We start from the raw sequence: 27,466 nt of genomic DNA, 5'->3' as shown, positions 1-27,466 counted from the left end.
CCTCAAGTTTGCTCATAGTTCATCCCTAATGAAAGAATAAATGTAAAAAGCTTTCAATCAGTACCCCTTGATTCCTACCAGCATTTCTAGGCAGTCACACAATAAGATCTAATTTTGTAAGAGAAGGAAAAGCAGGATGCCACTCGTGTTTGTACAGCTTGTTTAAAATGTGACACCTATTTACTGGTGCATTATTTCCTATTACTCCCAAAGGATGGGTTTAATATTTTCTTGGTGAGGAAATTTTCTGCATCGCAAACACAGATCATGGAAAAGTAATATTCCTTTGTGACAGCAATGAGGTGAAGTCATGAATAATTTAAGGTTTTATGCTTTGGCCTCACCATCCCTTAGAAAGCAGCGTCTACTGCTTAGGCAGACAATTTGAAAATATGTTTATCGCTGTGATTCTGGCAACTGCAGGAGGGAGGAGAGGAAGAGGAGGAAAGGGTGGAGGAAATCACACCTTACTGCCTGCTGTGTCATTCTCACTGGAGGCTCTTGCTGATCTGATCCCTGGGACCGTTTCTCCAGGGACTGCAGGAGGTCTGGAGGGTTCTTGTGGCAGAGCGGGGCACTTGCTGTCTCTAAGATGCCACAGAGAGTGGTGGAGTTTTGAGATTTCTCCTGTTTGCTCAAGATCCAAAATATACTCAGCAGGAGGGTATAGTCTCTCAATCGCACTTTCCAAAATTCTTTTCCTAAAGCTGCTTCTCCGAAGTAGCGTGAGCCCCACCTGAAACACCGTGAAAAGAGATTGTGGTTCTGGCCTGTCATTAACCATTGAGGAAAGAGTAACTACGCCTTACTTTAATGCCAAGTTGCAGAAACCAGTTGCTGTCTCTTTCAAGGGGGACTACCTGTCCACATGTAAATATACTGGCCTTAGTCTGGGCCCAGGTTATACTCCTGGTTAATACTGTGAATTCAGAGCAATGCACTGATCACCTCTAAGACTGACTGCAGTTTTATGATGGGAACCTCTGGCTCCCCCGAGCCTACAGCCTAATCGGTACTTTTACTGCTAATAGGTAAAATCAGTTAAAAGATAGCTAGCACTCCACCAATTTTAATAGAGAAATGCTTAGCATTCTTTGGTTAATGCTTATTTTACCACCTCACTTATTTAATAAATCTAACAAACAGCCTGACTTTGGGGAGAAAGGATTTTTGCTTTAAAGAGTCTTTATAATTTTGGCCAGTGAAAACCATAAGATAGGTCCATAAAATATAAAGAAACTAAATCCCCATATAAAGCATGGGGGTACACGTGGAACAGATGCCCGGAGAAGCCGGGAGGACAGATTCTTGGTATGTCAAGTGAAGTATCTGAATTATTTCTATTGATTTTTCTAGTAGGAGCGTTTGAAAATACCTACTGACCTCAGGCCAAAATGGAAACTCTTAAACAGGCATATAAATGTCATTTTTTGATGATATAAATGCCATATTTTGGAAAGCCAAAACAAAGATGCCCAAATAGAGCAATTATTTAGATTGCTGATTATGTATTTGACGTGATTGCGAAAGGTCACTTGTCTCTGGCTGAAGCAAATAGAGACCTGGGATGATCTCATCAGCTGTAAAGCACAGTGAGGTCAGGTCTAGTTCATCTATGGAAGGAAGACTTCAAAAGAAGAAAACCTCTCAAGCTGAATTAATGTGATGACTCTCTTTCATCTGAGTCACTCCTGATCAATTGTTGCAGCATGCTGTTGAGGGCACTGAGCTGTGGTGGGTGGGAGCGCACAAACAAGCCATGGCGACCAGCATTTTTGGCCACGTCCATTGCTAACAGACCGGGTCTTAGCACACTGGCCTGGTTCACTTGCAGCCAAAGTAACTGCAAGTTCTCAGCCTATAATAGAGTAAAAAGTGCACGTGGATGTGATTTCTTGCATCTCCTACCTTGTGGTGTCTCGTTGTTGCGTACTATTTAACTACTACGGTCATGCTGTACTTGGGGATGGGTTCCCTGAACATTCAGTCTGCAGACATGTTAATGATGCATGCACTGATTAAAGAGTTTTTATCTATAGATCACAGCAGTATGACAGCATGGCAATTTTAATTAGAGGGACTATATTGTGGCTGTTCTTTGCACATGTGTAGAGTGGGAAAGGGAACCTTGGGATCCTTCAGGGCACTTAGGCTGGTTGCATCTCACAAGGATGTCTATGTGTTCCCCACCTGAACACTGCCTGAATGAGGCATTGTTTTCCATTTCCCAGAGTCAGGTAGCCAAGTAAAAATCTGGTTTTATTTGCAGACTTTTCGAGACCCTCCAATCACTCTTCTGGTCTGTGTTCGGTCTGCTGAATCTCTATGTCACCAACGTGAAAGCCAGACATGAGTTCACAGAATTTGTTGGGGCCACTATGTTTGGGACCTACAACGTCATCTCCCTTGTTGTGCTGCTGAACATGCTCATAGCCATGATGAACAACTCCTACCAGCTCATTGCCGTAAGTTAACTCATTCTCTCTCTCTTTTTGCTTTGATTTTTCTCCATGTGCCTCATCCATTTGGCTTACAGCAAGTGTGTATCTTCTGGGAAGCTGGAGACTGCTGCCCCCAGTTTTTTGACAGCAGATAGTTGGGATTTCTACTCACTAGCCTGATTCATGCTCACGGAGGAGGTTTTGCTCTGTTTGTAATGCTGCTTAGCTGGAAAAGGCTTATCAGCTGTGATCTGCCCTTGTCTTCTCCTGTAGAGTAACCTCACTGATCACCTTGTCATTAGCAGCTGATTTACCTTCCCACTGTTTCCTGATGGTTGGTTTTAACTTGGGGGTGTTGTATATTATTTTTTCCTCTCTCCTATTACTCTTTTCTCATTTGAAACCGTGTGTGTCAGGAGCCCAGTCCTGTAATTTCTTATTCCACAGTCTTCCCACTGAAATTAGATCATTTCCATCTGTAACACCAGCCAGTCTCCTGGCAGCTGACTCTCTAGACCCATAATCTCAGATTCCTGAGTAACCTCAGTGCAGCATGGATCTGAGCTCAGGCAGCTCAGGGCTGCCAGTTGGCTGTAGAGCCAGTTTCAAACTTAACTTTATCTTCATTAAAATGTTCAAAACTGGTCTCTACTGTAATCTCATTCTGTGTACCTAGAAGCCAGTCTGTACACTGACGATTAAATTTGTCAACAGATTTACAACTAAAGCAGCATGGCTCTGCATTTTAAGGCTGTTCAGGTAAACTACACAGAAACTGTATGGAAGGAAGGTAAATCTTGTGTGCACTGTACTTAAGGTAAACCAGTGGGCACTTACTTTTCAGTTCTGATGCCTAACATGATGCGTTTAGCGAGGTGAAGAAGTGTTACATCATCTGTGAACAGAAACAGGAGTTAGGAAAGTCATTTGTGTCCTCAGCTGGCCACTCAGAAGTACAGGCAGAGTTCCCTGCTTTGGATGACTCTTGGATTTACCCTAGAAGATAGAGGATAAATCAAAGAAAAAAGAACCAGCACCAGCTCTCCTACTGTTTCCATTCCCAAGTTCCTGGACAAATTGTCTGGAGAAATGTATGGGTGAGCTCCTTTCCTGGCTAAAGCACACAGAGGAGAGTGTTGAGTTGTGTGCTTGAACAGGTTCCACAGCTGCTGTTGATCATCTGCTGGTTCAAGTGGCTCCTGAGTTTAGTTATCTAGTCAATCTGAGCACAGACCCAATCAAATCGGTGATTCTTTTGGACATCTGATTTTTATCACGTTCAAAAGTATGAGAAAAACAGGACCACTGACCTTCCAAAGAGCAGAAAAGCAGCTTAGCACAAAGGCATCGCTGCTTTATCAGTCTGTTTCAAAGCTTTAAGTGCTTTCTCTTTGTTCAGTGCTACTCCTCACATTCCAGGGAGACTGGAATGAGGGGCCGAAAACAAAGATACTCTCCTTGGCCATTTTCTCCCATTCCCCTTCCTTTATTATCCTCAAATAGGCTTGTCACTGACACAAAGCCCAAACCTAAGATTGGCGTAAGAATAGCAGTATTTGCTATTCACTGGGATACAAACCACTCATCATTCTTTTCCCTGAATAATTGGAGTGATGCAATGACACACTACAAACAATCCCACATGACTTAGAGAGACCCATCATAACAATTAACTGAAGTGAACGGTCCAGAACGGACTGTTAATATTTTTGTATATGGAGCAGTTGGGAACAGTGAATTGCTCCATCAGGAAGTATGCTTGTGAGAGACCCGAGGGTAAAGGACTGAACTCACCAGATAACCTAGGTATAACACGCAATTCTGTGTGAGCCCCCCACTCAGAAGAATGACAGTGAAAATGCTGCAGGATACTTCTTTGTCACTTAAGCTGTCATATTGCAAGTGCTACTGAGAGCAGTGACATTTCTTGGGGAGGCAAGAGGCAGTCACTTCCAGCCTCTTCTTGTGCAGTGCATGCAGCCTGTTTTTTGAAGCTAATATTTCTGCATGCTCATAGCATTCTCTCAGGGACAAGTTTTCTTCATGACTTCTAAGGGCAAACATCAATTAATCCCTTCCCTGAAGAAAACAACTCATTAATAAATGTTGAGCCTTACAACTGTGGGTCATTTTTTAAACCTCCTATAATCAGGTCTACCCCTTTCTGAAACACAGCAGACTGGCTGCTGGACTGGGCATTTCTTCCTCCCGGCGGTTGTGTTACATTGAATACACATGGAATGATGGAATGACAGCATTCCAGAGAGGGAGGAGGGGAAAGGACCAAGGAGCCCTTGGAGTGGGGTGGAGCTCTTCTTCTCAAATGCATCAGCAGGAAATCTTGTGCCATGTGCAGGACTCCGCAGAGAAATAAAATGAGCTAGATATGAGGGATAAGAGTGCATCGCTGCTTGTTGATTTCCCTGCAGTGGAGTGGTCAGGACATCTTAATTAATTCTGCTTGTTAATGAGCCAGTGACACTGCTGCAATGCAAACAGTCTTTCTCCGCTCCTTTCTTCCAGGGACAATTATGTTAAAGCATTTGTAGCAGTTATTCTTCAAGTTAGCTCTTCTCCATTGTCTCACGTGTACATGAATTTCTGCTGTGAGGTTAGAGAAAGGAGAATCTAAGCTGCTCTTACTTCATTCTGTCGCCCCGGCGTGGGGGTTAGGGCTTGGTAGTTAATTAAGCACTGAAGGCACACAGCATGAAACCACAGAGTATCTGTGCAAGACAGAGCAAGGCAAGCAAAGAGTAAAACCTCCACACAGCTTTGAGTGACTCCTGACTCACAGAAGGAAGAATTTTTCTGCCGTAATTTTGTTGGGTTTTTTACTAAGCTATTTCAAACTTCAATAAATACATTTTTCTAGGGGTACCCTGAAGCAGTTTCAATATTGATTTTTTGTCATACAGCCCATTTTTCTCTTTGGGCAAACCATTGTCAAGAGCTGGTTATGGGAGACACTATGTTTCACTGACAAAGCAAACAAAATCCAAACACACCAGAATTTCCATATGCTTTGTGCTGTTTCGGTATGCAAAGATCAGAATGTCCTATACAAGCAGCACACAATGCAACTGGCTGTTAAGCACTGCCGGGTCTCTCATCTCAATACCTTCCCAGACGTGACAGAAATACCATCACCTGATGAATAGAAGAGGAATATGTCATGATGACAAGAGGAAGGACAACGGAACTTATCTGAGAGTAGCCAGGTGGCTCCATCATTCGTAAGTGGCAGAAAGAAACAGAGTGGGTAATGAGGACACTTTATGTGATAGGCTATTTCTCATCGGATTGCCACTTGGCTGCAGCTGAAGTTATACAATCCTTCTGCCAGTTTGTAATTTTTTTCAAAACAATGCGATAGTGGGAGTTACTGGGGATCCTAGGGTCCAGGTATGTTTTGCAGGGAATTGGCAATCTACGCATATTTTCTGAAAGCATGTTCCTTATGGACACTTCCATGATATTCTGGGAAGTCGTGCAGGAATTAGTCACTGGAACTGTACCAACAGTTCCACCTCTGCAGCCGCAGTAGCAATAGGAAACGAGATCGATGGAAAAACGGCAACTAAGACCCATCTGCAGGAGGAAAACCATACGGCTGTGAACTCGTAATCGGAGTTCCAGATGAGTTAGAGCGATAAGTGGCACACAATGGCGCTGCAGCACTAGGCATCCCACTGACGTATTAAGGAGAGATGTAAGCACTTGCAGCTTTCAGATGTTTTAGGGAAGTACAACGATGCTTTATTCCTCAGGGAGAGCGTCACACCGAAGTAGGTCTGAGAAAAACTACCTCTAACTACTGTGCATGAAAGCAAAGGTGTTACAGCTTCAAGTGCGTAATACATGGTGTACATGTGATGTTGGAATAATGACTTCGCTCTGGCAGTATGCATGAAGTTACAAAATCGTTTTGTATATTGTATTTGGTATCCTCCCATTGCTTTGTATGTCTTATTTCAAGCTAGTTCACCTCAGACAGCTGTTACTGCAAAAGACAGCTGCATATTCAATTTTTTTAAGCTTATCTCTATAATCAAATTGAAACATAGTTGCAAGTGTTCAGATTGGAGAGATTCAGGCATTGGACACCAAACTAGGAGTGCGGTTTTAAATGATGGAATGAAACAGAGTGGATTAGCACATACTGTGGAGGACAAGAATGAAAATGGTAAATATTTTGCATAGCAAAACAAAAGCTGTAAGTAAACAGAAACAGTTGGTATGTGCAGCTAAAAATAAGTGCTCACTTTCAGGAAATTTTGAATGTAAGTGTAGGGATGTTGTACGTGAAATTTTTTCCATTTTTGCAGAGTAGAGAGAGCTTAAAAATTAAAGCACAGAGAAATACAAAGATTTTTCAGCTCCCTATTACATTGTTTCCAAGATGACTTTGTATTTCCCCCAGGAAGTAGTATCAAACTTTTCTTGATCTACAAAGAACAAGAATTCCTCTACTTTTCTGCGCCAGTTGAACTCCCTCAGCAGCACAGCAGTAACCGCTACCCAGTTTAATTCACAACAGCGCCAGAAATTCTCTTCCCCACTGTGATCTATGACCCTTAGGACTGTCAAAAAAATGTTGCACCTCCTCTGCTTGCATGACCTGCACTGTTATTACTTGGTGGTTTTGCTAAGGGAGAATTTTACGAATCAATAAACTTACACAGCTGGACAGTCCCTGCATGTGGCAGGTTTTGAGGTGGTAGATTGTCCCCCTATAGAGGCAAGGCCAGCTCCAAAGCTTGAACTCAAATCTAAGCTATTGTAAAGCCTCAGGAAGCGTTCATCTCACAAGCCCCATTTCAGAACCATTAATTTGAATTTCTTAAGCAGAAATTGAGATGTGTTTGTTTTATAACTCTGACATACAGCAGGAAATTAAATTATGCTCGTTATACTCTTGTTGCCAATATGACCTGGGATTAATGCCTCTTGAAGCTTTTTATGGTGTAGCAAAACAACTAGGCTCTAGAAAGGGGATTAAATGGTGGTTCTTTGGTGTGCCGGCTGAATGAAATATCACTGTTTGTCCCCCAGTTTTATGGCCCTCCAGGGCTCCAGCTGATGAGCATACACATCCTGCTGCTCACTGCCCATGGGCAAACCCCATGTTCTGGGTGCAGGTAACATACTCAAGTCTTTTCTTCGTTCTACAATGCAACTGTAATTACCCCAATCTCAATTACTGTGCTCCCAAAACTCAGCCAAGTCATCAGTAATAGTTAATTGAAATCAGAAATTCTCCTGAAGTTACTCAGTGCCTTTTGTGACATTCGGACGGGCAGATTTCTGTCACATTTTGCCATGAGTGTGATACATGTGAAGAAATGCTAGAGCCCCTGCTGTCCAGCTCCCTTCTGGGTAGCTGTAGCACACCTTTAGAGGAGTGGGATCGATTCCCAAGGCTGAGTGCTCTCTCTGGAGCTTGTGACAAGATCCCAGCACATTTTTATTTGAAAGTGAAGGGAAATAACATTGCAGCAGTGATGTGCCGTGATGCTACCATACAGTGAGAGGCCTGTGTGTGAAATTAGCCCCGGAGCCTCGCTGTAGACTGGCAGGCAGCTTAATTGCTTTTTGTTAGCAAGCTAAAGTATCATTTGAGGGTGTAGAACTGTTTGTCTTTTTGCTGGCTTTGGCCTAATTACATATAACCCATGGACTTGATTCAAGTTGTTAATATTCATCTGATGTTTGCAGAGCCTCTAAATGGAAGCACTTGATGTGCTCTGACTTCACATACTGCATCTTTCTTCTGACTAGGCAAAACTATTTCTCCATCCTAGGGCCCAATTCTGCAACCCCCTGCTCATACGAGTGTTGTCAGCAGGATCAGAAGGTTAATCCTTTCTATCGTTTTTAGTCTTTGAAACCCCAGATATTTCTCTGACCCTGTGTACCACCACAGCCAAACCACTCCAGAGCTTATTCAGAGGAGCCAAAACATTACATTTAAGTAGAAACCCAAGATGAACTTGCAATCTGTAGATGACCCCTGGCTGCTTTAAGATATTATAGGGAATTGGCTGGCATTTATATGGGTGGGTTCTGTTTTCTTTGGTGTAGTTAACACACCAGTGCCCCGCATGACAGGTCAATAATTCTCTGCCCATTACGTGCGAAGCAGCACAGCAAGGTTTGCTCTTGCTACATGATAGGAGTTGAAGGATCCAGATGGAACCACATAGGTTGCAGCCCCCTGCACTACCCCATCTTTTATTTAGGCCTGACAAGCTCAATTAGCATTATCTTGTGCTTCTGCATCGAGGGGACTTTTGTTTAAAAAGGCAGAAGAAGAGAGGAGAAGTGAAAGATAAAGGAAAAATATTACTGAGGAAAAAGCAGTGAAAACCTAAAAGGGATTTATCTAGGAAGAGTCTTCACTTGATACTGAGCAATGGGAACAGCTATATTAAGAGTCCTCTGAAACATGACTCTTTAGATGCCAGTGCTTCACAGATTTCCTTTTCAACACACTGCAATCTAGCAAATAAGTTGATGCTGATTACATAGGTGAAAGAGGATACATACAACCCTATCCAGTTAAACAGGAAGATGTCTAATAACCTGGACGCTGTGGCTCCTCATCTGCATTTCTGTTCTCCAGTCCCCTGCAGCTCCTCAGCTGTGGACCCTGCCTTCAGAATCTGGGGAAGAAACAGGAGCTTCAGCTCCGGAATCAGTGCTATCTGCACAGCTCAAGATTCACTTAGAGACTTGAGTGATCTCAGACATTTATAATGGTTCCCTTTCTTTTGGCTCAAGGATATATTGAAACGATTGGGATGTTTAGCTAGGATTTTTCATTTTTGGGCCATTTTTCAATTTTTGGCAGCTAAGCTCATGCACTGCATTTAAGTGATTTTGCAAGCAGGCGGAGTTCCAGAGGTGTCAGACACCTGCTTCTCCTGCCGGTGCTATATGACCTTTACAGACTCAGTAAAAGATACAGTCCAGTTCCACTCTGCTGAGGAAAGGCAGTTTATGACCAGTCATAAAATAGCAAAATACTAAAGCATTTGGTACCTGAATACATGTACATGGTTTCATCACTTAACTATGAAAGTTTTGGAATGATTATTTTATTCTTTTGGTTACTTAAGCAAGGGATATAAGGGCTGTGTATATATATATATGTGCATTAAAAGGTTGTAAAGCCTAAGGAGATACACTGAGGCTCGGAGTTTTGGCTCAGGGAAATTCCAGCCACATGTGAAAACAGCTCCCAGGGTCAGCTCAGTAATGAATTTACTGTTCCTTCTGGTCAGCTCAATGTGACCAGATGCTCTGGTAAACATTTTTGTAGCATAGGGATCAGTGGCGAAGACCATCAAACGTGCATTGTGATTATTCATAATCAGAGCTCAGATTTAAAAGTTGCAAATGGCACTAAATAACATGTTAAATTAACTGTTGGACCTTTAAATACCTTTGTCACAGCTGACATGGCATTTCCCAGCTGAAATCACATCCTTACAATGGCACAGACTGGATCCTGGGATCTGAAATTCACATGTGGATCCAAACTGGGATTTTTCTTCTTGGGACTAATTTCTTTTGGGGGAAAAAAAAAAAAAAAGAAAAAATAAAGAGGGTTACCAAGAAGTACCTGATTCTCCTTTGTATCTAGCTCCCACCACTACGGCAATAAATTTCAAGACATTTCTTCTTCCTTGGGAGAGTTTAAGCCCAGGCTGACCAGCTATGCAGAAAAAAAATAAATATCAAAGATAATATTCTGGAAATAGTGCAAGTTGAAATGAGGCAAAGTCTTTTTTTTTTTTTTTTTTTTTTGCCATGGTACTAACAGAGTCATCAACACTCAAGCACTTTGGGCTAGACATACCTTCTCAGCCCACCATTTCTCTGCGGGCATGTGTGAATTACTTGATTTTGACCTGGCTGGAGGTAGTTAACATTATCAGCACAGATGCACCGTATCTCTCTGACTTTCAGCATGAAAGAGGCTCTTATCAGGCAGTGATAAAGGAGAGAGAATGGATGGCAGGAAGAACAAAGCCTTAGTGATATCTTTCTCATTGTTTCTTCCTGCTGAGGCTTTTTTAGAGAACTATTTGTCTGCCTGACCTTCCAACTGCTCTGATATATTTGACTATTAAAATAAAAACTGAACTTTGCTGGAATATGACTAAAGAAAATAAAAGGTGTCAGTTCAAATAATTTAACTGCACTAAAACCAGCACAATCCACAGTTCTCTGTATTTTCTCAAATATAATATTCCCTGGCCTTCTCATTAGCTGTCGTTGTTTCCATCCAATATGCTGGTGGAGATGAAAGGTAATTGGTATATATAACCTAAATACATTGTGGTATGTAGTGCATTGCAAGCTATAATAAAAATGTTAATGATAAATATATTCTGCACATAGAAGATATAAATAGCAGAGATGCTGAGATGCTAAATCATGCATTTTCCAAGTACAAACTGATTCCCCAGAGCTGGGAAAACCAGCCAGCTCGCAGTATGGAGGTCCGTTCTGGGGAAGCAATGGCCAGTGCACCAGCTCCTGTGCTGCTCCGGAGTCAATGCCGTGCTCTTCACTCTTCACTTAACCTTGTGTATTCAGAAGCCGTTAGTGGTTTTCTTTTCCACTGCAACCAGTGATCTACCCTATTTCCAGCCTCTCTGGCTATACTCTGAAGATATCCATCTTATTATAAAATGCACTTACAGTGCTGTATGTCTTGTTGACACTGAACTGGCCATTCCCTTGAGCTGTTTGAAGTGATGGACCTCAGACACTACAAAATTACGGAAGCTTTTCCTGACTTCCTCAGTATGTTCTTTTATGGGCTCTGCAGTGACTGGGATCTTCATCCAGCTTTCAAGTTTTTAAGGCTTGCAATCCCATCGATGGCTTATCTGAAATGTCTGCTCTGTAAAAATTTAGATTTTGGGTTTTTTCTCTCTTGTGCTCTGTTTGATTTCCTCATCTAAGGGCCTTGCTGCCTTCTGCCTTTTACCAGATAAGGATAGCTCTTTTCTGAAATCAAGTCTTTACCTGTATCCTGGCTGAAGAATTCACTTTTCTTGTATCCCAGTGCTGGTATTTATTTATGACTATTTCTTCAGGACCTGTCTTTGCTTCATGAACGTCCTTTTCCTTTTCCATGCTGGAGCGAGAATGCGCCCTGCCCTTGCCCGTTTGCCTCATGCATGGGGTTTGCTTTGTGGCTCTCCGGGCATGTTTTCCCTCACATTTGGGCACTCCTTCACTTTGTACGTGCTGGTTTGCATCTGCTGTGGGCTCGTTCTCCCCAGGGCATTGCCAGACACTCCTCTTCTGGTCAGGACTCCCTCTGCTTTACCCAGCGCAGCATGTGATTTTGTGCTAGACAGAATTTTCATCTCTTCTCTGGCTGTCTCATTCCCTAACAGTTCTAATTGCGTTTTCTAATACTAGATTGTCCTCCTTTAGTAATTTTTCTTGTATTATTTTTTAGATTGATCCTATTAAGTTCTTATCCTTCAGTATGTCATCCCCAGCTTTGAAAGCAAAGTCATTTGTTGTCAGCTGCAGTTGAATTACCTATGCATTAATTGCCTTTGTAGGTCCCTGGTTTTTCTTATAGACTTTTTTTTTTCTTTCTATGACGTATTTTTCTTTGAAAAATATTAAGCACCATTTACCTCAAATAGCCTGCTTCGATTTTTGCTGCTTGCTTCTCTGAGCTTGTCATTAAACCCCCAAGCTCTGCTGATGTTATTACCAGTTTGCCCAACACATACTACAAAATTAACAGCTTTGAAACTGCACGAGTTGTCTGTGTCAGGTTCTGTAAAGATTAACTTTCTCCTGACCTTCTTTCTGCAATGCTTTCTGTTCGGGACACACAAGCACGTATTTCTTGAAAGCCATTGCTGATACATTTTCTGTGCCGCTTCCTGCTCTGGGCTTAGCAAAGAGCAAGAAAGAGGCACAAGAGATAGAGATACACTAAATACTTTAATGACTTCTCCTACACTTCCCAGCCCAGTAAAAAAGCACCTTTGAAGTTCCTGTGCCTCTCAGGCCAGAGGCTCCATTACTCAATCGGCTGCAGATAAGATGATACATCAGCGAGCACCTTTTACAGGTGAACTCTGCATCTCCTCCTGCCTTCCTAGAGGAAAGTACTACAGCTTGGGCACTTCCTAATCTTGTGGGGCTGCTGCCGGCACGTCCTGGTACAGCTGCAGAGAGCAATCCTGCTACTCCTGATGCAGAAATCACCCTGGCTTCTGCCAGTATTCCCAGCACAACAGGAAAGCTTCCTGTGCCTCCTTCCGAGGCGCTCAGCCACGGCCAGACAGCCTGGTCCCGAGGGCATTGTCACAGGCACCTCTGTCTGCATCTGACAGGCAGCAGCCTGGTTTCCAGCTTAGCCCACTGACTGTTGTATAATAAAACACAAGAAAGGCACACCCCCCCCTTTTTGCGTCAGCTAGAAATCTTTACACATTATTCTTTCCAAATGGGCATGGGGAGGACTTGCATCCCAGGAACACATTTCTTAGAGGAAGGGGCAGAAGCCCTCATGCACCTCTGTGTAGCATAGAGGAACTTAAGTAACTGATTATCTTGTGATTGTTTTACAGTGGAGAAGTTTGAAGATCTCAGAGTGCCTGGCTGCCGAGCATTACCATCATCTCAGCAGTATGTTTTATCTGAGCATTTGTACCGTGGCTCTGCACCAGCCTAATCCAGAGCTAACCATGGTGTGCAGGGAGCTGCCATAATCCATTTCGGCCTATCAGCCTCGAGCAAACATCAACTCAGGACTATCCCAGTGCTTTCAGAGATGCTAATTCAAGAGTCACGAGATCGGGCTCCCATGTCCCAATTTTCCAGAGGCTTCCCACAGGACAGCCCTGTGCTTTAGTTCCTATGAGCTAAGTTAAAAGCAATAGCATTTTCCTCCGTCAGCTTTCCAGCCACAAAGGAGCTGAAATAGTAAACACATGAAGAGGGTGAGGAACCCAGAGGCTGCGGCAGTGGTGGCCATCATCTCATACAGAGAACTGAAAGGGTCTTCCATTGCTGGGGCTCTGCTGGCTGGGTCAGTACCAGCTGAGAAGCTGGCTGTTGTTCGGCAAAATATGATCTAAACCATATGGTACAGCAAGGAGATGGTGATGGAAATCTTTATAGAAAACACTTCACAAAATGTAAACAACAGATTCTTTACACAGAGATAAAGATGGAGATTAATGCTTGAATTATCCTGGATAATTAGTGTAGCAGGTAATTATTTAAAATCTGGCACATCTGTGAATAAATCACTTTGACTGAATTAGAAAATCCTCACAACTGCTACACTAAGATGGCTCCAGCAATCCCACAGGGAAATCTTTATGGGAGATTAATTCTCACTTCAAATGGCAGAGATTTGCAAGAGGATTATGTGGCCAGTGCGAAATGTTCGCATTGTGACTGTGATACAGGTTTTTTTTCTCACAGAGAAGCCGAGTGCTGGTTTCTTTGAGTTCCTGTGTTCTTTGAGCTTGAGGGCTCAGCCCTCTTAAGAAGTAGAGTGTTTTATAGCTGAAACGATGAGCAGTGCTTGAAAGAAAATGGTGACAAGAACAAGGGTAAGAGCAACAGAAGCTCAAAGAAACGACAGTGAAATCCAAACTTGGATTTAAATTCCTAAAGCAACAAGGTCACACTTGCAAAGCTAGTGGATCTGTTTCTTTAGCTTATTATAAAAGTTACCAAAGAGTTGTCACATCTAAGAACAACCAAAGACCTGGAGCATGTCTAGTGGTCCACTGGGCCAATGCAGTGACTGATGGACTGGCTGTAACTACCAAGTGCTTCAGGTTTGAATTGGGTATCGAATGATTGCTGAAGCATTGTACTCTTGGTACTCAGCACAGGGAGGAGAGTTAGGAAAGCTGTAGTTCTGTGCGCAGATTTCACTGCTTACAGCACTAAAGAGAGCTCTAACCAAGAAAATGGTGGTTTCCTGGCACACAAAGACATTCTCAGGAAAATTGAAATGTCTCTTTGCTATATATTTCCAACAGAAAACTGCTGCCAGGAGCTCTCATCTGATTTGCTCAGGTTCTCAAAACATCAAGGTGAATAATTGAGACAGGCTCAGTTTGTAAACCCTGGGGAATTCACAACAGCAGCAAAAAGAAGGAAAGAAAAGCTACTCTGAGCTTTGTACAGAGGGTCTGCCTTTTAAGAGAGGTTACATTGCACTTGTTGACTGAGACTGCACAGGAAGAAATACAGGTGGGGCTGCAGCCAGCATCCCCCAGCCTCACCCACTGACGTGTGCAGATCAACAGGGATTTGTTCAGACCAACCACAAAACTTGCCAATGAAAAACTCCTGCTAAGTTTCACAGCACTGTCCTGCACCTGCATCCAGCCCCTAGTCAAGCCCATTTAGTGCCCTGAAGCTATTTTTAAGTGAAAGAACAAAAAGAAAACACTCTGTGCAGAAAAACTTTACCCCTTTTCTTCCTTCCTTTCCCAGAAATTAATTTGCAATCCCTAAAGTACAGCTTTTCCCTATCCTCCTCTACAAACAGCATCCAACATCTACTACTAAATTACCTCTACCCAGGACATGCCCTTTTTGTAACGTGCTGAAGGACATTGCTGCCAAGCCACCACACCTGATCCCACCCATGACGCTGGACCTCTGATGGACCTTTGTAGAAGGGAAGGGTGGATTTATAACCTTCTCCAAACTACCTTCTCCCTTCTGACTCCTCAGTAGTACATTTACACCTACTTCTGTATTGACAAAGAACTTAAAACATACATGTCTCTATCCAAAATAAGTTTTTGCACTCTCCTTCCACTCCTGCCTTACCCTAACCTCTCCAGCTGCCCCAGATAGTGCTATCAGTGTTGCCAGGTGGTTGTAGTTCCTGCACACCCTGAGAAGGGCTTACTCACAGCAGGGCTAAGTAACTTAGTGCTGGGCTCATGCAGCCATTCCTCTACAAAAGGCTTCAAGTGCTTGAACCAGCAACGTGCCTCTTGTCTGCAGCCTTTGCAGATGCAGCTGCTGTTGGGTTTTCCCTGGTAGTACGCATGTCCACGTAGAGCACAGAAACCTGCGGGGAGGAAAAAAGGAGGACTTTTTTTTCTTTGGTGGCAATTATTTCTATTGTTGTAAACTGCATTTTTTTACTACCTGGAACCTCATTTCTACTAGCATCAGCTTCTAATGCTTCATGGTGATACTGAAATTTGCTAGCTTACAGGGTCTGATAATGTCTGAGGCAAAAAGGGGCATGGCAGGCTGCTTCTCTAAGTCTACCTACGGCTTGAAAACAGCCCTTTCAGTAAGCTGGCAGGGGACAGTAGTATTCTGGGCTGATTCAGACCATCTGCAGACATTAACACGCTCCTGGGCCACCGAGGCAGTGGTTTGAAATTGAGAGCTGCGCATCATTTGAATACGCTACTAAAATGGAGTTCACCTGCACCTCACTGTCAAAACGTGAGCATATTTTACCCATGTCAGAGCACTGGAGTGTAGCCAGAAAGCCACTGTAGTAATTCTTTGGGCGTGATGTTCAGCTGTATTTTATTAAACTCCCCATCCTGTGCTTCACTGCTCAGTTCTGAGAGCTGCAGCCCAGCATCCCTTGCTCAAGAGGGCTGCTTGTGCCAACCTGGTTGAAATCACAGAAACTTAAAAACCCACATTGTTCTTTTCTCCTACTTTGTGGTGTTACTTAAGCCTAGGTCATCACGGCTCTGGTTTAATCTCATGTCAGATACTGTTAATGTAAATGCTGAACAGCTAAAATGTCATAACCATTAGCTTTGCACTATATTGTGCAACGATAACTATACAAATTCACCATTTTAATTCAGTGTACTATTGTAAGCTTTGTTCAGCACCACTTGGCTTGAAGGCTTCAAACTATTTCCTTCCTTTTCTGTCTGTCAGAATTTCTGCAGAACACAAAAACCAGTGGCATTTGTTAACCTTAAAACTAGCACGAAACAGCATGAAATCCATGTGGAATAGCTGCGGTATCTCTAAATCCAGGTTGCAGGTCGCTGTCTCTGCCCTGATGTTGAAGGGAATATGCAGTTTGCTCCTGGGCAGAATGATCTGTTGGATAGATTGCAAATAGCTTGATTTGGGGCTCACCGTTGTGCAGTCTGTAAGGTCGGTGTCTTGCATAGCCTCAGTATTCCTTTCCTGGTGACTGTACGGACCATGTGCCTGTCTGTGCAGCTGTGAAATGGTACTAATAACTTTCCACCTTTATTTTGTTGGGATGAAAAACACTAAGGCACAGCAAGCTAACATGGTGATCCCATTTTGTGTAGGGATAATGCAGAGGCAAGATTTAAAATATGGCACGCATAAAATGTGTCACTTCCTCATAAGAGCTGAATTAATGGATGTTACAAAAAACCAAACTAATAAAAAAACACTATGAAAGATTTCTTTCCAGGGAAGAATGTGAGAATTCATTGGATTTGCACATGAGAATCAATGGTTTGTGAGAATAAAAGGGCTAGCACAAAGCAAAATAAGAAATGTGTTTTCTTGCTTCTTGTATCGGTGAATTAATAAGCATGACCTCTAAAGGACAAAGCTGGTCTTTAGCACGTGAAATTCTTTTTGCTGAATATTGCTATCATCTCTCTTCTCAGTGGTTGGTATTTTTACACTCTAGCTATATTTCACACTGATTTTTAAGTACCCTCCCAGCGAGGGAGATAGAAGAAGCGATACTGCTTTGCCTGCAGCTGGAGAAATCCTTTATAGCTGACATGTCACCTCCTCAGCCGTGGGCATTTGCTCCAGGAAAGCCTGCCTGAAGCTGTTGATAGTCTCTCTCCTTCTCTCACAGGACCATGCAGATATTGAGTGGAAATTTGCACGGACAAAGCTCTGGATGAGTTACTTTGATGAAGGTGCCACTTTGCCGCCTCCTTTTAACATTGTCCCAAGTCCCAAGTCAGTCTGGTACCTTTGCAAGTGGATTCACAATCAGCTGTGCCCAGGCAACGACTCTGACAACGAACAGAAGAGGCATGAAAACCTCAAAACATTCACTGTAAGGAGCTGCACAGTTTTATACTTCATTTTTCGAGGGTGTTTGTGCATGTTCAGGATTGTGAGGGCCACTGCTCTGCTGGTGCAATGGAATGTTGCTGGATCGTGACTTGCTAAGAGCCATCAGGAGCTCTAAAGACAGGACTAAACTGGTAACGTATCTGTGCCTTTCTCTTTCCAGGAACGGCACGCTGACAACCTGATTCAGAATCAACATTACCAGGTAAGCTCTTGAGCATATAAAGTTTTTACTTGCTGTTTCTTCTTCCTGCTCATTTTCTAATACCGCGATTCTTGCTTGCTTCTAGAATATATTTTGGTAAGTGTAGGTCCTCTAAGAGGATTTTGCTTATCACAGATTACAACATTTCCTCATTAGAGGTGGGATGGTTCAGTAAATCACTCCCAGATTTTGCCACCTGTGAAGTAGTGGAAGACTTGGCAGGTATCAGTTTGGTTGCTGAAGTCAAAGGTGACATCGCCATTGCCATCAGAGGGATTGATGGCTGTCACACCACCCTGATTAAAACTGTTTCTGCAGCATTTTTACACACTCTTGAACTGTTCCTCTCCTGCTCTTTTTTGTAAAGCGTCCCTAACTGAAACAGTGGTTAGGATTGCCTTTTGTTTTGGACAGCTCAGGAAGGAGGAATGGTTCCTTTGATAATTTTGCTGGTTTTGTTTATTCTCAGCCTGCCTGTCATCAAGTACTCATTAAAGTCAACCTACAAACGGATGAAACTGTACTAAAAACACCAGCTTCAGTCCTTGAATTCAGTGTGATGTATTATGCCAGTGTGCTGGAAGGAAAACAATTCTCCAGAATGTTAGGTGGTGCGTTAGGCTACATTGTCAAATGCCACTTGTAATTTGTCTTACTTAAGATATCTCCTGCTTTGAGTATTTTTATCTGAAGTTGATATTTAACATAGTTAGTCACCTTTGACAACAGACATTCGGTACTTTCTGACTTCACAGCACAGCTTACGTGTACCAACAGTGGGATCTTATAAAGCCTCCCAGTAAAACCTTGGTGCAGAGACCGTCTTCGTGCTTGGTGTTGCTCAGACTCATTATCCCTGTTTATGAAATGGGGGAAACGAAGGGAAGGTTTGGAGTAGTCAGATAAATGTACAAGCTCGAAGTACCAGTTTGCTTACGTAAAGCCAGCAGGGAGGCACGGGAACACAGAGCAAACTGGATCTCATCCTACCAAAAGTCTGTACTGGAGCAGCCCAGGTAATGCAGAGGAGCACGAGCCCTTAGAGAAGTCATGGAGGGTGTGATTCAGCCCTCTGCCCTGTCCACAGACACTGCAGCAGCCTTGAAAGGAGTTTCTAACCCGCCATCAGGGAACGCCTAGGCTGGCAGATGCGGTTTAACCAGAATGTGCATTGGCCCGTGGGGTCCTGGCTGTTCTGGTGATTTCTTGTCAGCATACCCTCCCTGACTTTCCAATGCTTCATAAACAATCTTCAGATGGCAAGCTTGGTCCCTCAGGATACACAGCATATACAGTCTTAAAAACTTTCAGCAGCTGAGATTAAATGGCTTGAGGACATTTAAGAACATCAAGAATTTTTTCTCAATGACTTTTACATACACAGAACAAGTACAAAATACCTGCTCGCTGTAGCTAACAACTGAACATTCAAGACAGAGGTGTATATAACCCTTTCCAAAGGTTTGTTCTGTTTAAAAGAAAGTGTTCTGTTTCTGATGGCAGTGATTTTCCTTAGAGAGCCACTGTCGGTAAGAACTCAGTGAAATGTGGTAAGAACAGAGTTTGGCCTGAGCCAGCAGTTGAATCACTCGTATTGTTTCCTATTCCAGGAAGTGATAAGAAATCTTGTGAAAAGATATGTTGCAGCAATGATAAGAACTTCCAAAACCAATGAAGGTTTAACTGAAGAAAATTTCAAGGTAATTTATTATTCCTTAATAGTAATATATTATATTAATTCAAGTAGCCACTTGCAGAGTTCACACTAACTTGTTAAGATGATTTGTAACCTGCTGAGAAATAAGACTATTACTGGAGCTGGGAATAGATATGATGTGCATGTGGCGGTTTTTTGGTCAAGAGGGCTGGTCCCACAGCCTTTGGAGACCTTCTGAGGTCTATAATTCTCAGGATTAACAAAATTTTCTTTTTGTGTGTCACTGAATAATGACGATATAGGTGGTATTCTTGCAAGTGTGATTTGGTATCAGCTATTTGCATAACTCTGAACAGCTCTCCCAAGGGAGCATGATCATTCTTTCATGTCACAGATAAAGCTGCCAAGCGTAACTCCTTTCTCCTCTTGCCCTAGGAATTAAAACAGGACATCTCAAGTTTTCGCTATGAAGTTCTTGACCTCTTAGGAAACAGAAAGCCCCAGAGGAGAAGTTATTCTACCAGCAGCACAGAGGTGTCCCAAAAGGATGAAACAAATGAGGATGGTGCTGGAGAAAAATCCAAAGCCAAGAGCGTGTCTTTCAATGTAGCCAACAAAAAAAAGGACTTCAATGTATCTGCTCTAATTAAAACTATGTCTGGGATCGATATGGTGGAAGAGAAGCCAAAAAGCAATGGGATCAGTAAGCGCTCCTTTGTCCGAAATGGAAACCGAGTTCAGAGACTTTCCAGCTCCAAGAAGGAGTCCTTTAAGAGACTGGGCCTGCTTTTTTCCAAGATGAACGGACATGTACCTGAACCAAATTCAGAACCCATGTACACTATTTCAGATGGGATTATTCAGCCACACTACATGTGGAAAGACATTAAATATTCTCAGATTGATAAAGAGAGAGAAGAGAATTGTTCCAAAAGTGAAATTAACCTCAATGAGGTGGACTACAGTGGGAACACAAGACTTACAGGACAGAGCAAGGAGTGCCCTGTGGTTTGTACCAGCTCCCTTCACTGTGCTTCCAGTATTTGTTCCTCTAATTCCAAACTTATAGACTCAACAGAGGATGTGTTTGATTCTTGGGGAGAGGCTTGTGACTTGTTTATAAATCAGTGGAAAGATGGGCAGGAGGATCACATTACAACTCGGCTATAAGTAAAGCTATCGTAACACTCACTGGAAAACTTAGCCAATTATTTGTAATTATTTGCTCTCATCTGATTCAGCATTACTCTTTCCTTTCTGTCCACAGGTTAAAAAAAGAAGTGTAAAACTACTTATGTTAGCCTATTTATAGCCATCTGTACCTTTTATAATTTTTTTTTTTTTACACTCTCAAATGCTAAACTAAAGGTTTCACCATTTATAAGGTCACTATAAACCACAGGAATCCCTTCGGATGCAGTCTTAGTCTTCAAACCCCCCAGACTTCAGACACGAGTAAAGGATTTCTCCTGTGCTCTCACCACCATTGTCCCACCGCCGCTGGGTTATCACTGCTGCTATCCAACAGGATTGGCTCTGCGTCCTGCTCAATCTTCCTCATCAACACAACCAGCGGGTGAGCAGTGGCTTAGCAGGAGGCTGAGAATCATATTTAAAATCTTTTTAGAAAGGGTTTCAACTTGTAACTGGCTTTTTGTTTTCTTTAAGCAATACAACCTCTGATTCTTTTGGTTTTCTGTGTTTTTTCAGGTTGTTTAATATAATAATATTGTAAATTGTTACTGAGCAAGAGACCCCTTTGATCATCCAGCTCAAACATGTTATGATTTGGTTATTTACCTAATTCCTATAAGAAATTCCCCCGTAGGGAGCAGAATGACCTTCCCGTTAGGCTGCCAGCACCTTGCTACCGACTTTTGCGTGGATGAACTGACCTAAAACCAGCTGTGGCTGCTTGGAACCCAAACCTAAGTGTGGTTCTCATTTCTGATGGGCTAACCCCAAACCCTGAGCCTTGCCCTTACACCCTACCTCTTGAGCTGTACCTGTTTTTTGAAATTCCTAATTTTACTTCCACTACTGCATTTGCTTTTTGCTGCCTCTCTGATGGATGTCAGGCTCTAGGAAGAAAACCATCCTCCTGGTGTAGGGCAAGCACAAAGAGAGATAGTCTTCCCTGGGCCTGGGAGCTGCATTTCTGAAAAGCAGCCTAAGCAACAGCAGCTCAAACTGCATCTGGCAGCCTGGAAAGTCTCTGCAGTTCATTTTCTAAGGCACAACAAAAAGGAGAGCAGCAGTAGATGTTAGCTTTTATTTCTCCAGGTGTGGTAGTGTCTGGACAGGGCCTAGCACCATCAGGGGTCTTGTCCTAAGGAGCATCAGAGAGGGGAGAAGACAACCCCATCAAGAGCAAAATGGTTATAATTTTTAAGTGATTTTTTTTTTTTTTTAAACAATGTGATACTTGAACTTTCTTCTGCAGTCTTGCTAAGAAACAGAGATGACTGGCACTTCCTTACCACCACTTCAGAGCTGTCATTAGTCGGCTGCTCTCTTGGAAGAAGCAACTCCTGACCAGGAGCTCAGAAATGGCCTTCCCGTGACAGAGCTTCGTTACTGCACTGCTGCAGTTGTGCTTAAGGCTCTGTTCCCAGGAGAGGTGATGTGAGCTGGAGCATATCCCAAGGGCAGTTGCCAAAACTGTGAACTGGGTTGCGAAGTGCATTTGTAAAAGCATAACGCTGCAAAATCTACACCTGGTCAGATTTTACCAGCAAGGGACAGGAACAGTTCCCATGGCAGGACAGAGGGATTTCTCACTGCAGCAGTCCCCATGGAAGAGATGCTGGAACGCCCACAGCTGGATACTCTTCCTGAGTTTTAAACCTGGCTCCCTCCTCTCATTAAGGAAAACCACGTCACTGGGTTTTCCCTCTGGGCACCTATGCAGCATTACCTAAAGGTCAGGGTGGAGCACACCCACATCAGAGATCATTGTGCAGGATGCAGCCAGCTCCTGTAGCAGAACTGAGATGCCAACACACTGGACACATGGGAAGTTTTCAATACAGAGCTGAAGGTGGGGACCATGGCTCAAGGCCAGCTCTGAAGTTAAGTCAGCAACTCTGAGCAAAGACTCAAAAGTGTTTCTGTATTCCTTGCTTATAAGTGACACCAGTCTTGTTACCAGCATGCAGTATAAAGCCCAAAATATTTAAGCCTTTAGATGGGTTAGTTAAGGCAGACTGAAAAGCATTTTTATATCAACAGATTTCAGGCTTTCATACTAATTGCAGGGTTAGAGTTGTCTTTGAAAACTGCATCTCATCTTCCTTTACAAAAGGCTGAGCAAACTGACGTTGGCACTACACAAGGAGACTTGCAAAATCCGCAGGTCGGAAGCAGCTTGCTGATCATTGGTGAAGAAATCCAGTGCCCCTGTCCTTTAAGAGGCAAATCCATCGATAAGCGAGAGGTACAGTCAGAACCAACTGAAAATAATTCTCAAAGCAGCTCCCAATAAAAGCCCTACAGTTTAATAAACCACACAGAGGACCATTTCTGGAAAGATGAATGTTAGCAAGAGCTGCCATAGGGGGATGAAGGAAAGGGTTTGAATCATTTTATGTCTGACCTAACCACAGCACAGTTCATGAACTCTACCTGATGTGGGGCCAGCAAATCTTTAGAGTATTTCCTGTGTAACAAGAAAGAATGAAAACAATTCAAGTATGGTTTATGTAGATTACGTCAACTGAGTTTGAGGCTGGGACAGAAGCAGGGTTCATATCCTTGGACAGGAGAAAGGCTTTTAAGTTTTCCATGAGAGCAAGCACACTGCTACTGGTGATTATGTTGTGTCATCAGATGCAGCACTGCATTAACAGGTACAAAGGAGAAATTAAACTCAACTCCACAGTGGTGCCCCCCCAAAATGTAAAAATGACACTGGGCAGCGCAAACCCTTTCTCTGCAAACTGTGTGAGTCACGTTGTTCCCCTGCTGCAGCCTGAAAGGGCAGGGGGAGGAACCGCCACACTGGAACGGCAGCCTACAAAATCTCTCAATAATGTTATGTTGAAGGCGAGAGGTACGTCACGTGGCTGCTTGGCTGGGGCTCCCCTGGGATTTGTTTCATGACTCAGATACTTCCTAGCTCCCGGCTATGAGCGAGTTTGAGCTGACTTTGGAATTTAAAACAAATACTTGATTTGGCTGTGATTTATAGCTGTGTCCAGGAGTTTGCAAAAAACTGTCAAATTGGTCCCCCAAAAGACAAAATTCTGTTTGATTGTATCTATGCATCCCCTTTGGTAGCAATAGGCCTTATAGCAGCTGGTGAATTATTATTATGCTAAAACAGGAGCTTCAGGGGAGGGAAATTAAAGTATCTTGTGAAAAACACATTTGATAGCAAAACCTGGTCATTTGGTTTTGGGGTTTTTTTGGGTTTTGGGGCTTTTTTTATATTCACTGGCAGTCACAGTATTTGGAATTTCACTAGCATTTTTCCATTTTCAATTGCTCAAAAAGAAAACACTTTTTAGTGAAAGTTAATCTTCCCTTTAGAGAAATCAGTGAACTACCCACCCCTGCACTGTCTGTGCAAGCGCCCAGGGTAGGAGCTGATGGGACACCTCGAGTTCTTCCTGTGAGGAGTTCAGCTTCTCCCTGGCTCCAGTTCCAGATGCTCAGCTGTGCTCCAACTGGTGCACACCAGCCCTTCTTCTGTGGGTTTCAATAATAATCCTTGTAGGTATGAAAGGAATTAAGAATAATAGAGATCTTGAGCACTTGCCCTTTCTTTAGGTTTCTTGAAGTTGCTTCATTTCTCACCCCCCATCCCCGGTGTTATTTTCACCTGGCTTTTTAAAGCAGCACACCTACAAATGATCACCAATTAAAAAGTGAACAAATAACATCCAGGGTTAAGAATATCAAATAGAGTTAGGAGGTGTGTGTACTCAGGTCAGAGATTAAAGAAGTTGTTTCAGAAACAAGAAATTAACTGACATATCTCTGCAGATTATTTGGATAATTGCATTTGTATATTATTCACTTACTGGTATATATGTAAATACTCAATTATTTGTGTAGGTGGTCCCTACAGAGGAAGCATGCACAGTGGTTAGAGCACAGGATTAGAGAACAGGACTTCTGAGGGCTCGTTCCTGCTCTGCCACTGACTCACCTGTGACCTTGGGCAAGTCACTTTGCCTTTCTAATGCCTCAGTTTCCCCAACTGTAAAATAGGGATAATAATACTTACCTACCTCGCAGGGGGGGTTAGTTCATTATTTATAAGCACTTTCAGATCTTCAAATTAAAGGCGCTATATACAGTAAGTAGTCAATATTCGTAGCAGTAGTATGTACTTTTATTTTCTTACAACTAATTCAGGTTAGGATGTAACTGTATGTCTGTTATGATAGTTTTCCATGTAGAAAACTAGCCTGGTTTCCCACAAAGGGAATTTAGGGGACTTCTGCAGCAGACAGAGAGCAGGAGCAGCATACCCTGGAAGCCTAAACTCCTACACCCTTGCTTTTGTGATTTATGTCTCACCCTTAATGTCACCTTACTGTACTTGCATTTCATCCTTTTTCTGATGGTACATGTAACAATTTTTAGCAGAAACGGCCACTGTAAATATTAGGAGTATTTAAATAATATATTCATGTATAAATATAAAACCTTACCTTTTAAAGAGGTTAAAATTGGTTGATGCAACAGACTTTTAAGGACAGGGAGGTTCCACAAGCAGCCCAGCATCAACGCACACGCCAGGATCCTGGAGCAGGGCTATAGGAAAATGTCACCACATGTCATCACCTCCTTCATATTCACTTTTCACCCCATCCCTGGCAGGGACAGCAAGTCAGACAGGTGACAGGGTGTTGCAAGAGGGTGCACAACACGCTGGGGCAGAGGGAAGCCAGGTTTCTTTGTCCCCAGGAGCAGGGTAAGGCAGAAGCCTCAGGCAGCGTGTCGCCAGCACAATGGCTGCTGGAGGAACCTCTGCTGGGACAGCAGGAGACTCCCTCCTGCATTCCTTTGGGGGGCTCTTCGCCCCGATTTCTCTGTAGGTACAATTTGGTTTTCTTTAGTGCTTACTCAGGAGAAAGATCTTTGGTTTGAGTGACAGGAGCTCTAAGATTGGACTTGCACGGTCAGGGCGCTACAAGCATTCTGAGTTCCCTTCCAGGAGCGCAAGCAGTTGCAGGGTATCTGCACTGGATATTTGGACAGTTACTAAGAGTGTAAGCAAGGATCTGATTTAGCACTGGGTTTTCTAGTGGTCAGAAAACTACATGAGCACCTGCTGCTCTCACACCACTCTGTGTATGTCCCACTTCCCTCGGGACTTCTCAGCTTTGCTTTGATATTTCTACTTTCCTTTTCAAAAGGCCAAGATCCCAAAGAAAAGCATACTTCAGTTAACCTGGAAGAGGTACAATTTTGGTTTAATTTCTGGCTGAGTTATTCTTCAATCAGTTAACTCGTCCTGCAGCGTGCCAACACTTTCCCCAGACATGTCTGTGAGAAAGCTCTGTGCAGCCTCAAGGGCTGATTTCCAAAGAACAGAATCACCCTCCCACCTCCGCTGCAATTCCACAGTCAAGCAGAATGGCAAAAAAAAAAGGCAAAAAAAAAATCTAACCCATTGGGGCTGCCCAGAATTAATGAAAGTTGTTCGTTAACTAAAACCTCTCTGGAGCGGTTTCTGGGTGGGTGCACCCTAAGGACCTCTGGGACTTCCAGGGCCATCCGGTACCGCAGCCCCGGCTGAGGCAGGCAGCACAGCTGGTTGCAGCCTGCCCAGGGGTGCTGGGAGCACCAGTGACTCTCACTCATGTAATGGTAAAATTAATTTAAAATTAATTGGAATCAGTGAAACTACAGTGCATAATAAATCAGCTCACTGGAGGCGCATCTAAAATAAACTTACCAAAATAATCTGTAGTTTTTGGTGAATGTGTAACTGGAAACCTAACAACTATAAAGTCAATCCCTTACTGGAATTTTTTTTTTTTTTTTTGGAGGAGGGGAGCACTCTGGGCTAGCCACATTAGCATATTTTCTAAACATTTGTAATTTGATTCAATTTAATTTTCACACTACTTTCCCCATTTCAGGCCTTTACACTTTTATAAAGAAGTCATTTATATATTATTCACTAATTGCCTCCACCCAGAACCACCACTGCTCTGGAGTAAATTCATGACCAAGAACGATTGTTTAAAAAAAAAAAAAAATGCTTTACCTAAAAAAAGGTATATTTAAAAGGCGGAAGTGTTTGATCCTTATCTTCCAAATGTTTGATAGTATTTTATGCTTCAGGGAAACACTTTAACCTGCAAAACAAAACAAAATACCCAGCCATCACAGCAATAGACACCCCCGAACCTAGCTCAAACCACCCACAGTTGTAAAAGCCAAACTGATCTTTCTTTACACACAGACCCTTCTGGATCAACGGCTCGCCACCTACGGAAAACAGCACAGCCCATTCCTCCTGCCTCGCACATCCTCCTTCAGCCTGGCTTATTTTATTTTGGGGACTTTCCCCACACTCCCCCATTTAAAGCATTTCCATATCAGCAGAAACTCCTAAGCCAGAAGAAACGCCGTGAGCAGTGAAGGAGCTGGCCTTTTAGCACATTAGCTAACAGAACACTGTGATACCTTTAGCCAACAGAGTGAAATGCCTTTGACTATAAATAGTTGTTTTTGAGCAAGGGGGCACTTTTTGGTCTAGCTATTTTTTGAGTATTGTACAGTCTTATTTAAAAACTACTGAATGTGTTTATAAGGTGGGTCTGGGAACTAGAGGGCTAGGGATCTTTGAGAAGCAAAGGATAGTAGCAGATGCTTAAGTACTCTATTTTCTATATGGCAAGCCCTAGAGATCCGGGCTTACTCTGCAAACAGTTTTTTTAGCAATCGAGTTTTAATACCAAATTAAATCTTCATTAAAAAAAAATACCTATCACAGAAATGGTTTCACACCTGAGCATATTTTAAAATACAATTTTACTTCATGGGATAGAAAAGGTGAGAGGGTTTTTTTTTTTTCCTCCTCCTTTATTTTAATTTTGGTCAAAAACTTGATGG

At 42.8% G+C, this 27,466-nt stretch overlaps 1 protein-coding gene across 1 annotated transcript in view; it reads left to right on the top strand.

Moving 5' to 3' along the window:
* The window catches only part of TRPC5 (transient receptor potential cation channel subfamily C member 5), a 94,515-nt gene extending 73,780 nt beyond the window's left edge, over positions 1–20,735 (top strand). The window contains exons 7-11 of the mRNA XM_075763651.1: positions 2,270–2,465; positions 17,305–17,511; positions 17,692–17,733; positions 19,344–19,433; positions 19,826–20,735. Coding sequence (XP_075619766.1) covers positions 2,270–2,465; positions 17,305–17,511; positions 17,692–17,733; positions 19,344–19,433; positions 19,826–20,560 — 1,270 coding nt within the window. The 3' untranslated portion in view covers positions 20,561–20,735. The remainder of the gene's footprint in view (positions 1–2,269; positions 2,466–17,304; positions 17,512–17,691; positions 17,734–19,343; positions 19,434–19,825) is intronic.
* Positions 20,736–27,466: the final 6,731 nt, after the last annotated feature.

The sequence above is a fragment of the Balearica regulorum genome, chromosome 11 (assembly GCF_011004875.1).
Source record: "Balearica regulorum gibbericeps isolate bBalReg1 chromosome 11, bBalReg1.pri, whole genome shotgun sequence".
NCBI classification, from domain to species: Eukaryota; Metazoa; Chordata; class Aves; order Gruiformes; family Gruidae; genus Balearica; species Balearica regulorum.
This window is presented reverse-complemented; position numbering and strand designations above follow the sequence as displayed.